At 33.7% G+C, this 13,682-nt stretch overlaps 2 protein-coding genes and 1 pseudogene across 2 annotated transcripts; 2 read left to right on the top strand and 1 right to left on the bottom strand.

Annotated features, from left to right (window-relative positions):
• On the top strand, window positions 6,037-6,978 carry LOC104760529 (annotated as a pseudogene).
• LOC104763130 (prohibitin-7, mitochondrial-like) lies at window positions 7,423-9,145 on the top strand. The gene is made up of 6 exons (XM_010486547.1): window positions 7,423-7,456; window positions 7,860-8,035; window positions 8,126-8,242; window positions 8,387-8,557; window positions 8,655-8,867; window positions 8,951-9,145. The coding sequence occupies exons 2-6, from the start codon at window positions 7,865-7,867 to the stop codon at window positions 9,143-9,145; spliced, it is 867 nt and encodes a 288-aa protein (XP_010484849.1). The 5' UTR covers window positions 7,423-7,456; window positions 7,860-7,864.
• LOC104760528 lies at window positions 9,280-11,088 on the bottom strand. Its single transcript, XM_010483471.2, has 5 exons — window positions 10,991-11,088; window positions 10,386-10,782; window positions 10,184-10,299; window positions 10,001-10,108; window positions 9,280-9,923 (listed from the first exon to the last, which is right to left on the bottom strand). Exons 2-5 carry the CDS (start codon window positions 10,762-10,764, stop codon window positions 9,366-9,368), a joined length of 1,161 nt encoding a protein of 386 aa, XP_010481773.1. The 5' UTR covers window positions 10,765-10,782; window positions 10,991-11,088; the 3' UTR covers window positions 9,280-9,365.

The following is a 13,682-nucleotide window of genomic DNA, read 5'->3' as shown; positions in this document are numbered from 1 at the left end:
ACCAATTGAGATTAGGTTTGCGCTGTCGTTAACCCTCATCTTTGTCGTCACCGGAGCAAAGCATCGGTCGGGACCTCTTTGGCAATAAGCTTTTCGAGAGCTCACAAATGAGTCTGGAGAGGTCTGATTGAAGCGCAATGAGAGGGGTGGAGACCAGAACTGGTGACAAGATACAGAGAGGAAAGGCTTCAAGGAAGACCAAGAGGGAGCCAGTTTCTTTAGATCTGAGCAAAACAGGTAGATCTGTGTCAAATTTGGAAGTTGAAGCAAAGTTGGTTAAAGGGGGTTCTCTTGGTTTTCAGGTTCTACGGAAAAAGGATGGGCCGAGTTTGGAGCGAGGTAGATTTCGTCGGAAAGCACCTCTCTCCTCTCGTCGAAGAGATTAAGCCGCCGGCAAACCTAGGTATACAAGTGATGGGATGAAACGATTGAGAAAATGGCCAGAAACAAGATGAAACAAGAAGCTTTGGGAAACAGAGTACAATTGAGAGGCAAGAGTCCCGACGCCGGCAAGCAAAGGCTTTGCTGGTGCCGGAGAGGGTGATATGAGGAGGGTTCTCGATAGTCGGGATAGAGAGAGAACTAGGGTTTTTTTCTTTACTGAATAATTTCCTGCATAAGGGTTTCTAAGACCCTAAACCCTATATATATCTCTAAAACAAGACAGGAAATACTAGTGAAAATAGGAAAAACTTTAGGGCATCTTGCAAAACTTCAGAACTTGAGAAACTTGGACTCGTCTTGCGTTGCAATTTGTGTCGATCGACACCAACATCTTAAACTTGTATCCAAGCTCACAACTTTAGCCTCAATGCTCGAATGTGTTCTAAATCCTCCTCTTTTGCTCCATTACACTCCCATTGGTGCCAATAGGTACCTAGTCATACAAATACTCAAAAACAACCTAAAAAGCAAATCAAAAGACTCAAAAATCATACTTATATCATGATTAAAAACCGTAAAAAACCATGATATATCAAGGATGCATTCTATGTGAAAATAAACTTTTTGGGTTGAAAATATTTTTACATTTATTATAAGAAAAATAGTAAAAATATTAAGGTTTATAATCATAGATCTCAGGGTCTCTTTGCAAAATAGTTTATTTTCAAAATGAATAAAATTTTTAGTATATTTACTAATTATAATTAGAAAAATAGATGAATTTGACTATTTGTGTGATATAAGAGATGTGAGATATATGAGAAAGTGGAGTATAGTATAGTGGTGTGAAATTACAAAATAGTTGTTCCACACAAGGGCATCCTTACACCTCATTTAGTGTACAATAATACAAAATAAAAATATTTTTATTTCATTCATATTTAATGTACTTTAATATATCATGGTTTTTACGGTTTTTAACCATAATATATAAGTATGTTTTAGAGTCTTTTGATTTGCTTTTTAGGGTCATTTTGAGTATTTGTAGGACTAGGTACCTATTGGCACAGATGTAATCGTAATAGAGCGAAATAGGATGATTTGAAGCACTTTAATGCATTAAGACTGAAGCTGTGAAGCTTGGAAACGATTTCAGAAGAGAGCTTCAATCAATGCTACTGTTGGAATCAGTCGACACACATTGCGACACAAGACGAGTCATGAGTTTCTCAAGTTCTGAAGTAAGTGCCCCAAAGTTTTTCTTATTTGTAATATGAGTCTTTGTCGTGTTTTAGAGATATTTATAGACTTTTTGGGTCTTGGAAATTCTTATGCTTTATTTTTGCTGCCACCTTTTGAGAGAGAGATCTAACTCATCTTGAGAGAGATCTTTTGAGAGAGAAGATTTTGAACTCTTTTTTTTAATGCAATTTATTCAGCTTATGATAAATTTTTCATTGATTATGGATGAGTTAGGGTTTAGAGTTTAGGTTTAGGGATTTCATGGAGTATTAAATTGATTGATTGCTTGGGATTCGTTATCTTTCTTGTTCTTCACTATAAGTTGTTCTTAAAGCTAGATCTTTGATTAGTCATCTGCATTTAGATCTTAGGATTATTGATTGATATGAGAATATAATTGATTTTTCTGATAAAAATCTATGGTGAGCAAAATTACTTTTTACAATGAGATTTGGATTAGTGATTTTGTGAATAATCTAAACTTGATTTTATTGCTGATTAATTCTTAGATTTTACAAAGAGATTTGGATTTTCATGTTTTTAAATTTAAATAATATTTGCATTGAAAATTTATTTATTTTATAATTGTGTTAAGAGTTTAAGAACTACTTTAATCTGAATCCTAATTAATTAATTAATTAATTTTTCCTGATTTCCTTAGAAATTCTACGAACCTAGGTTTTATTCTTATTGATCTTAAAAACTCTTTTATTTTCTGTTTCACTTTGCAATTTAAATACAACACTTCTGTTTAGCTTAATTAAAAACTAATAAATCTATTGTGTGAGTCTAGAGTCCTTAGCTTGTGGATTCGATCCCTAAATACTGCATCGATCTCTTGATTTGAAAGAGTAGCTCTAGGGTAAATTTGAGCATATCATACTTTACATCAACTATACGGATGAAAATGTATATATTTAATATGCATATGTATACTAAATGAGATGTATAAATTAAAATGTATATATTATAATTTATTTGTATACTTAATAAATTGTACGAATTACATCTGTAGACTTACTTAGTTGCACAGATGAAAATTTATGAAAACTATTTGACATAATAAAAGTAAATCATCAAACAAAATGGATATCAAATAATAGAAAAAAAATATAAAATTTTATACACCTAAAAATTTTTAGAAAGTAAAATTATATTTACTAATATTTTAGTTATTAGATCCAAGGGGTAGATAACTAAAATTAAAAAACAGTGGCATAAAATATAAATATTTATTTTTTAGATGGTAAAAGTGGTTAGTGAATAAATCGCAATAGTGAATGTCTAGTTTTTGCCAATTATAAATAGTGAATTTCCTACTTTACTAATTATGTTTTGAAAATACACTAAATTGTAACTCTTCTCTAGATTCTAAACCTATAAAATTGGTCTCATAGTAACAAAAGTTTTAAAACATGCATGGAAACAAAATCAGAAATTTGATTTAAGTCCATATATAGACTCGACTCGTTGTAAGTAATGAAACAAATGGTGTCTAATGAACTGTCGAACTGATTACGATTTTGTTGTTCTCCCAAATTGTAGAGACCGATTTAACAAATAATTTCAACAATTTGAGATTTGAGTTGTCAAGGGACGAATTCTCAGATATCCTTCTAACATATATTTTTTCTTTTTTTCTTCTTCAGATTCCCTCCAACTTAAAGTTTGTCAGCAGGAATTCTTTATAATTGAACTCATCTCTTATGTGATCCCACGACTTAACATTCATTAACGGGATCATCTCTTATGTGATCCCACGACATAAGNACTAGTTGTAATTTGTAAACTAGGTAGGTGTAAAAAATAAAAAAATACATTTTAATGGTATATAATTGACGATATAGATATATATATATATTTGTTTTACTTACATAGTTAGAGTGGTCTAATATTATTTAATTTGAAACATGATTGTATCAAAGTTTAATACGACCTGAAATTTTCTAATACTATATATTTTTATTTATTTTTCGGTGAAGCACATGGAGCCGGATTAGAAAACACACAAAATCTTGTGCAACGTTAACATACGTATAGGGAATCTGCAACATTTGCTTCGATTTGTTTATAAAAGAAACAACATTTCCTATGATTGAATATAAATAGAGTATTAGGAGAAATATTCCCAACAATATTTTTGGTTGTTATCAAAACACAATAACTTAGGTTTATGATCTTTAAACGTTAATCCTTATTAAGGGCGAATTAGCTAAGTAGAACGAAGCCTTGTTGAATGAGATCGTCGTGGTAGATTATAAGCTATATATATATATATATATATATATATATATATATATATATATAAGAAAATGAACAATTTTAACCACAAAATTCTTATTTTCCCAAACCTACTACAAACACAAAAATTGATTTTAAAAGTGTAATTTTTTTTATAACTCTAATGGATTTTAAAGGAATTTTTTAGTTTAAACAAACACAAATCTAAATCTCATGATTTTAAGTGGAATTCAAGAAAATTCACCTAGAATTATTAAAATTATATGAAAACACACTCAAATCCAAATCATTTAAGTTATACCCATAAAGATTTAAGACAGACACATATCATAGATAAAATAATGGAAGATATGATGCTGAAGACGTATATATTATGTTTATATTGCTTAGTGCAAGAACATCGTCGTTCGAATTTCTAACCTTATCATGTATGTAACCAAACGAAAGGTTATGAAGATTTAATTTATTGTACTCCGTCTCTGAGGCTGAACACACCATTTCTATCTTTCAATGCTGTTAAAAATTGAAAATGAATGATCCTGCTCGAAATAGGATCGGGTAAAAGAGAAAAACATAAACTGTGTTTGCGAGGCTGTCGACCCTAATTTTCAAAGTTTGGAACCAAAATATAATAAAACTCAGAAAACTGTCTCACACATGACATAATGTATTAGTTCCTGGATTTTATTGTGGATGTACGTTACATCAAAACCAGACTCTTACGTATATTCTTTTCAATTTTATAATCAATTTCATATTGGCGTTGTTTGTTGCAGTTAACTTGAATATGAATTTAGTTGTGGATGTACGTTACATCAAAACTATAATGTAAACATTATCTAAGAACTCACGCCCATTCATGGCTTAAATATTGAAGTCATATCACATGAACAGTTATTCAATAAGGTGTAGTGTGAGCCTGTGTTGTATAATATCTAATGGATCATGTATATATATATATACAAGCTGGCCTAATAAGTCCAGTTGATGCTTTATGTCTCAGTTCAGTTTTCTTGTGCTCTTCAACTACGTGCCGTTTGGCCGAGACAAAAGCATCATACATTTTGAAAAGGAATTTTGAGAGCAACACGAGATATATGCAGCATGCTCCACATGTAGATGGCTATACACCAAGAATCATTAATGATAAGTTGATATAAACCATTTCATCAAACCGACAATATACTATTTACCAAAATAAAGTGTTTAGAGGGATACTAATATTCGTAATCGTCGACCAAAAGCAACAAAACAAAATTGGTAATGATCACAAAATATAGAATGGTATTAATATAAAATTAGTAATGACCACCATATGCCAACTTGTTCATCCCAGGCTGTCACTTAGCCATCCTTAGACTTTTGTTTCGTCCATTGATTTTTTTTCCTTTTACCACATACAATGAAACAAACACATACATGTCTACGGGTACGTGTGTACAATGTATATACATATAGCAGATGGATATAAATACATCTATATTTTTGTATTCACCGTAATGTCCACATCTTACAATCGACGAATTTAGTTATCTCTATATTAAAACAGATGCTTTAACTTGTAATTCAAATTTGCATTCGAATCTACATCTAATCATAAATACTAATATTTTCTTAATCAACTATACTAACCTTTCTTAACTTTAAACCAAAAAAGAAAAACTATACTAACCTTTTTCTGACTAAAGAAAACACCTCTTGCAAAGTATCAAAAGTGTTTTCATTATTGATCCATTTATATTTATATTTATGTGTATAATAAATTATCAAGTCATCAATTTCATTGTTTATTAGACTACTAAGTACCAACCTACCATTAATTAGTTGGGAGTTTTGTGACTAAGAGGTTTGTGTCAGTGTCGGTTGCTACTCTAAGTAAGTATACATTTACATACATAGTAAAGGCAAGATTTCAATCTTATCACTCTTCATTTTTTTGGGGGAATTGTATATAGTTTTATCTTATGAGTTATGCAACTAATTCCTCATATATATCCTAAAATATTAAAATTTCATAATGTATTTTCGGAATAGACGCAAATTATGATCACACAAAACGAATTATATATATATATATAATCCAATTTTGTCGGCAAATATTTTGTCAAAATGACGTATTAACCAATCCCATCTCATCCCAACTAAGCCACAACTCATCACTAAACATTTCTCTCATCCATATAAACCATTTAACTCCCAACCTCACTTTCCTACTAAACTCAAAACAGACATAAACTTCAAAACGCAATGGCCACCATTCATCTAACTTTAGCTCATCTCCTCCTACTTATCCTCACCGCAGCCTTCCTCTCCACAGAGATAATTGCTCAACCCGCCGCTCCCGCCCCTGACCCTGCTGGTCCCATCAACATCACCGCAATACTTGAAAAAGGCGGTCAGTTTGTTACATTTATCCGTCTTTTAAACACAACTCAGATCGGAAGCCAAATAAACATCCAACTCAACAGTTCATCTGAAGGCATGACCGTGTTAGCACCAACAGACAACGCTTTCCAAAACCTTAAACCCGGAACACTGAACAAGTTAAGCCCGGACGACCAAGTCAAGCTCATTCTTTACCATGTTAGTCCCAAATACTACACATTGGAGGATCTTCTCTCCGTAAGTAACCCGGTCAGGACTCAAGCTTCAGGTCGAGACGTTGGTGGGGTTTACGGGCTTAACTTCACCGGTCAAGGGAATCAAGTCAATGTATCTACCGGTATCGTTGAGACACGTCTCAGTACCTCATTAAGACAAGAACGTCCTCTAGCGGTTTACGTGGTTGACATGGTACTGTTGCCGGAAGAGATGTTCGGAGAACGTAAGACCTCACCAGTGGCGCCTGCTCCGAAGAAATCAAAATCCCCTGATGTCTCCGATGACTCAGACTCCTCTAAGAAAGCAGCTGCTCCGACGGAGAAGTCTGGCTCCAGTGATATGAAATCTGGATTAGGTTTTGGTCTTGGACATTGTTGTCTTGTCTTTGAAATTCCTCTTTTGAGTTTGTTTCTATATGTATGTTGATTTGTTTGTGCGGTTTGTAATAAGAAATTTATTTATCTGTTAAAATATGAATATATATAATGCATGATTTGGAAGCTGAATTAAGAGTTATATACAGTTGATTACTAGTACTCAAATGATTTAATTACCATTCTCCGTCGGAGCAGCTGCTTTCATAGAGGAGTCTGAGTCATGACCGTGTTAGCACCAAAAATGATAGTTAGCACCAAAATGGTTTAGTTCTCTGCATAACTATCATTTTTGTCAATCAAAATTGTTAGCTAAATTTAATATCTAGCTGTAAAATTTGTCTCGAATATAAAAAGACAAAACCGTTAACATTTTTTTTTATTTGTCTGAATCCAATACAAGAAAAGTGCTGTCGACATCTTGACCGTGTTAACATCTTTTTTTTACGTGTTACTCAAGCAAAATATTTATTAATGGGCTTTATAGGCCCAATAAGCCTTCTGTAAGTACATTAACCGCCATCTAGTTGTTGTTAATACATTAAAACCCTTACTTCAATCTCCGATCGTTGCTTAAACCGTGACCTTCGCCGGCGATCAAGAGCTCACTTTAGGTACGTCTCTTTCTCTCTCTGTGTCTCCTCCGACGACCGTATCGCCATTTGCCTTTTTACTTAAGTTGGTTATAATCAAAAAGCACATAGGTCAAGTCAATCTTATGAACCCTTAATTACTTAATCTCATCTCATTAGCTTTGCAAGTGATTAGCTAAAGATGCCTTCAGATTAGTATGTATACTGATTCTGGTGAATTCGAGTTTCTTACTAATGTTACTGATATGTTTATTCTATTACGTCTTATAAAAACGAAATTTTTTAATTATCTTCTAATAACTCCTGAAGATTTTGGTTAATCTGATGATGGTGTAACATTCAATTTAAGAAGCATTTTTAATAAACAATTAGTAAATCTGATTATATTTTGAAGTAATCTTTTCATTATTTCGTGTTTAATTAGGAAAAATGAATGTCAAACAAGTTCCAAACGTTCCTGGATCCCCTGCACTCTCTGCCTTGCTTAAGGTTGGTGTTATTGGTGGGCTTGGACTCTATTGCCTTGCTAACAGCATGTATAATGTCGAAGGAGGTCACCGTGCCATCGTGTTTAACCGGTTAACCGGTATCAAAGATAAGGTCTGTATTGTTTATGGAGTTATTTACTCTACTTACATCTCTCGATGCTACAAAAAAAGGTTAAGGTTTTTTTGTTGTGGTTGTTTTCAGGTTTATCCAGAGGGCACACATTTTATGATACCATGGTTTGAAAGACCAATTATCTATGATGTTCGTGCACGTCCTTACCTTGCGGATAGCCAAACTGGAAGTAATGATCTTCAAACGGTATGTGTGTGTTTGTAATAATGGCCTTTTAGTACCTATTTTGATGTTGGTCTGTGTTTTTGTTATTTGAACTTATATGCCTGATCTGTGTTTCTTGTCTATATAGATGCTTTTGTTTCTGATGCTATGTTTGGTGTTGTACAGGTTTCAATTGGGCTTAGGGTTCTTACACGTCCTATGGGAGACCGCTTGCCCGAGATTTACAGAACAGTAGGTGTGAATTACGGAGAGCGAGTTCTCCCTTCCATCATCAATGAAACACTGAAAGCAGTAGTGGCTCAGTACAATGCCAGCCAGCTCATTACACAGAGAGAAGTTAGTATCCCAGTATTCTCACTCTGATGTTCTAACTGCGACATTTTTGTGATTTGTTTGTCAAAATCCTATAATGTTTGTGCTTTCTCTCTTACAGGCTGTGAGCAGGGAGATACGCAATATTGTGACAGAGCGAGCATCTAAATTCAACATTGCTCTAGATGATGTCTCCATCACAAACCTCAGATTTGGCAAAGAGTTCACTGAAGCAATCGAGAAAAAACAAGTTGCTGCTCAGGAAGCAGAACGGGCTAAGTTTATTGTCGAAAAGGCTGAGCAAGACAAGAAAAGTGCAGTTATCCGCGCCCAGGTAATTTATCTGAATTTCTGTGACAGCATTAATTATATGTCTATCGTTTATAAGTTGTGACATACCAATGTTATGATTCACAGGGAGAAGCTAAGAGTGCTCAACTCATAGGTCAAGCTATTGCGAACAACGAAGCTTTCATCACTTTGAGGAAGATTGAAGCTGCAAGAGAGATTGCTCAGACCATAGCAAAATCGGCCAACAAGGTTTACCTAAACTCCAGCGACCTCTTACTTAACCTCCAAGCAATGAACTTGGAGCCTAGCCCTAACACGTAGAGAATAAAAAGAAGTAACTTCGCTTTGTCCCCAAAATGGCCCTTTTGCTCTTTCTCCAGATTTGTTCGTCAACAATTCTACAATTATAAGGTTTAGTTGTATCTTGTTATAGCTATTTTATGGATTCGTTTTGAGATTTGAACAGACACTTTTTATAGATAAACAAAGTAACATTCTCATTCACCTATGTTATACAAAAAGGTGCAAGTTAACAAATATATCAAATCGTGTCCAACCAAGAATCAAACTCATCTAAAACTTTGGATTTTCCAACTGATGGCGACGAAGAGGTCTGGTTCTGCTGTGGTTTAATCGATGCTGATGTACTTTCGAGCAAATCATCAAGCACATCATCAAAACCCGTTGTGTGAAGCTTTTGACCAGATGAGTTGGCTGGATTGTTGTATGGTTCTGCGCTACTATGAAAGTTGAGAAGAGAATCCAGCTCTGTCTCAAAAGCTGAGGATTTTTGGACAGAAGGATTCTGATTGGAAGTACTTGAGGCATTGGCCACCGGCTTAGGCTGAGTATGTGCTTCACTGACGTTGTTGAGGAGAAAATCTAGATCATCTTCAATCGCTGAAGATTTCACTGACTCCTCTGCGAGTATTGGTATCTCCTTAACTTGATCCAGGGACTCGGCTTCCAAGACTGATGATACCCCTTGTGCGGCGACCTTTACCTTTCTACTGGATCCTTGTTGAGCCTGCTCATTTCGCCTCGTTATCATAGATTCTGCATCTTCTTCATCACGGCTCACTTTTGATTGGGCTGTACACTGCACAACCCATAATATTGAATGTCAAACATAGAGCCTAGCGTTGATTATAAAAGTTGTCTAGATCCAGTAAGTACCAGCTCGGACAGAGGCAAAAGATCAGGTTCAATGTAGAGTCTCTCGTGCAAGTCCACTTTCTCTAGTGTTTCTGCCAGAGCATTCAAATTCAAGGAGAGGAATCCAGGCTTCACTTAAGAAGAGTGAGAGACTATTAGCAAGTTAACGACAGTGCTAAACCGAGAAAACAAGAGTATCATTACCTCCTGATATGAAGCTGATCCGTCTGCTTCCACAACAAAGTTATCATCTTCCATCCATGAAAGTATACCTTCCCTTCTAGCCGAGATCATAGATCCAACAACACGACTAAATTCATCTGCAACAATTCATAAATTTGAATACTTTGTGCCAACAACAAACAGAAACAAAGACAAACAAACATGTTCCTTTTAGATACCATACCGTGCAAAAGATCGTCTAACGATGATAAACAATCTGAACTGACATCAATCTTAGATTGAGACTCAGCTTGAGCTTCAGATATCAAAATAACATAATCAGCTCCTTTGCTTTTTGGTAGTGTAACATCCGTAGTAGTTTGGCTTATCGATGAATCCTCAGCTGCATCAAGATCATCATCATCATCATCATACCGGTCCCAATTCGAAGGGAGTGCAGAGACTCGTCGAGATTGAACCGGAGTATTGGTTTGGTTTCCTTGAAGCTTCTCCTGATTCTTCTCTGAAACTACGGGACCTTTCGGCTTATGAACCGAATGCGATTTCTTGTTGTGGTGTTGAGTATGAGCTCTTTTGGATTTAGCCAGTGATTTTGAATCCATTGCAGAGGAATTGAGCAACTGAACCAAAAATAAGAAAAATCAAAGCTTTATGAGAAATTGCAAATTGAGAAACTGAACCAAAATTAGGGTTTCTACGCCAACACATCATCGGTAAAGTTCGATTCCCAATCAAAATATTCAAAGACTAATCTAAGCAAAAGGAATCACAATAGAATGATAATAGCTAGGTTTTGTGCTTTTATAAGTGAGATCGAGCAATACTTACCTGTAGAAAGGAACTAAGGAAGATCGAAGTAGCTTTGATTTTGAGGAATTTGAGAAGGAGAGTAAAGAACACGGCGCTGAGCGACGAAGAAGAAGAAGAAACAGAAACAATCGAGATTCGATAAATACGACATCGTTTCTGATCAACTGTAATTGGGCCATAAAGCCCATTATCTTACACCCTAAAAAGATTTTTTTTTTTTTTAGAGAATGCATGAAGATTTATCATTGTGTCTTTCTTTCTAGTGAAAAGAGTTGTTGTTCTTCTAGTTCTTGTAGGTAAGTTGGGTATACTGAAAACAATATTTCGAGACTTAAAGATGAGGGTTCCATTTTAAAGTGTTCATTTGGATGTTCTTCTTTAGTGATGGTGCAATTTAGAACGTTTAGTTTGGAGTTTGGACTAGGGGTGGATAAGACCAATACGGTTTAAGGTTTGGTTTTGATTCAATTTTTTTGGTTTTTCAATTGTTATATAAAAGTATAAAACCATTGGTTGTTTGGTGTTCTTTTTAGTTTTAAAACTAACTTTTAACATATAAATAAATGAATATGTTATTTATTGTCAAAATTATTATTAAAAAGATGTATATCTAGTTTGATAATAAGTATATATAAAATTAAAACTATAATTAAGTGAATTTTGGTTTATTTAGTTGCGGTTTATTTTTTTGTCCACTCCTAGTCTTTTTAAACTAATAAGGCAATGATATTCATGCAAGAAAAAAAGAAATTTTCCTACGATTGGTATGAGAAAAAAAAAGAAATGTTCCTACGATTGGCATGAAAGCTTATTATATTCTTTTTCTTGGGAAAGATTGGTGATTGCAAGCATGACATTTACAATGTTTCAAGCATTTGGGAAACGCTTTGGCACAAAGCTTCATATCACAGTTTATGTTTTAAGATATGCTTTTACGAGCCATGAATTAAGGGATCAAGTTGGATGCCAGAAAAGAAAATACAACTATGGATCAAAGTGGGCCAAAGTTTGACCATATTTGATAAGGTCCGATATTATATAACTTGTCTTTTCTATCTGTTGTTGCTCCATCCATATGTATAGTCTTATTAACGTCAATGTCTTATTTTATTATTCACTTCACTCAATGATTCAATTGACAGTGAGGGAAAATAAGAAATAGTTATTATTATTTTTTCGACTGTGAGCACTATATTTAACTAAGAAATCTAAACAACAGAGATTTTCAATACGATATTGAATTATTCTGACTTCTAAGTATATATAATGGCAAAATGAAATATTTAATTATGTGTGTGACAGTTAACAACTACTTATATTTTTTAGAGATAATACTATCTATTTCTCTATTAGCACTAACTAATTAATGGATAGACCGAGTCTCTATCAACTTTGTGGAAAAGGTTGGGGAGTGTGACTTTATCTTTTAGTTACTTTTATAACCCATGAAAGAGAATCTTAATTAAGGTCCCGTTTCATTTTTCACACGAAGTTGCATCGAAAAGTTAACAGGTTATATAGACCCTCTACTTGCTAAAAAAATATATATATAAAAAATTCAGTTTTTTTCTAACATAAGAAAATAGGACTATCGTATTAATAGCTGTTAGTGATATTGTTATATTCCCTTATTCAGGAACCAAAGGAGCAGGTGTTCTCAACTCACACAAAACCAAAAAAACACATGTGATGAGACTTATTTTATAGTTCTACTTCTTGTTGTAGTGTTTTGGCTAAAAACATAAATGAACATAAGCGTTCACCCATTCAAACTGTCTCTTATTAGCTGAATTGAGGTGTATTCTTTGGTCTGATCTGATTTTCAAGCTGCTATGTATAGCAACAATTAACATATTTCAAGTAATCTATATATATGTAACGTTAATTCATCTCAAATTCTTGTTCAAAAATCATGTGTGCTATATAATCGAAAATTCCTTGAAAATCATACAAAATAAGACCAGCTAATTCATTTAATGTATAAAACCACATGTAGTAATTACGTTCACATCATCACCCTTGATCGGTGGTCTTCCTATATTAATTTTTTAGCAAGCAATATTCAGTTTTATTAATTACTTTAGGATATATATTGGATTATTGGTAATATAAAAGTCAAGAAACAAAATGGTTTTTTGTCTTGTAATTATTGTCTATAGTGATTGACCTTATGTATTGGATTGGTCACTATATGAGTAAAAACAAGAACGCCATTATCATTCACTAAATGACATATGTATACTTTTAACTCTAATCGTATCTTATTTATATGATATATATCGCCAAATTTTAATGCCATGATGAATCTATTATTTGTCTTCTTTGAAATGTCGTTTATTGATCGCAACATTGTCCATTTATACTTACTTTATACTCGTCTACATATACTCATACGACCCCTTAACTTTGAACCCTAATTCTAGACTATGAGTCAAACTCAAACCTTAAAACAAATTCGCACTAGCCTGAAATTTAATGACCGCTAGCTATAGCTATAACTAGCCGTATGATATAGTCTCTTTTTAGTTTGAGGAAGTTCTAGCGTATTTTGGAGCCATTTCGAGAAGTGGACACTCTATCTTTCCATTCAAAAATGGAACTAGAGATTCTAAAAACGCTGTTTTTTGAAATACTACCTAGTTAGCCGTATGTATTTATGTATATATGATACGTATACATACGCATTAATTTCTCTATTGCAAGCTTGGTA

Source organism: Camelina sativa, chromosome 18 (assembly GCF_000633955.1).
Source record: "Camelina sativa cultivar DH55 chromosome 18, Cs, whole genome shotgun sequence".
NCBI lineage: Eukaryota > Viridiplantae > Streptophyta > Magnoliopsida > Brassicales > Brassicaceae > Camelina > Camelina sativa.
This window is presented reverse-complemented; position numbering and strand designations above follow the sequence as displayed.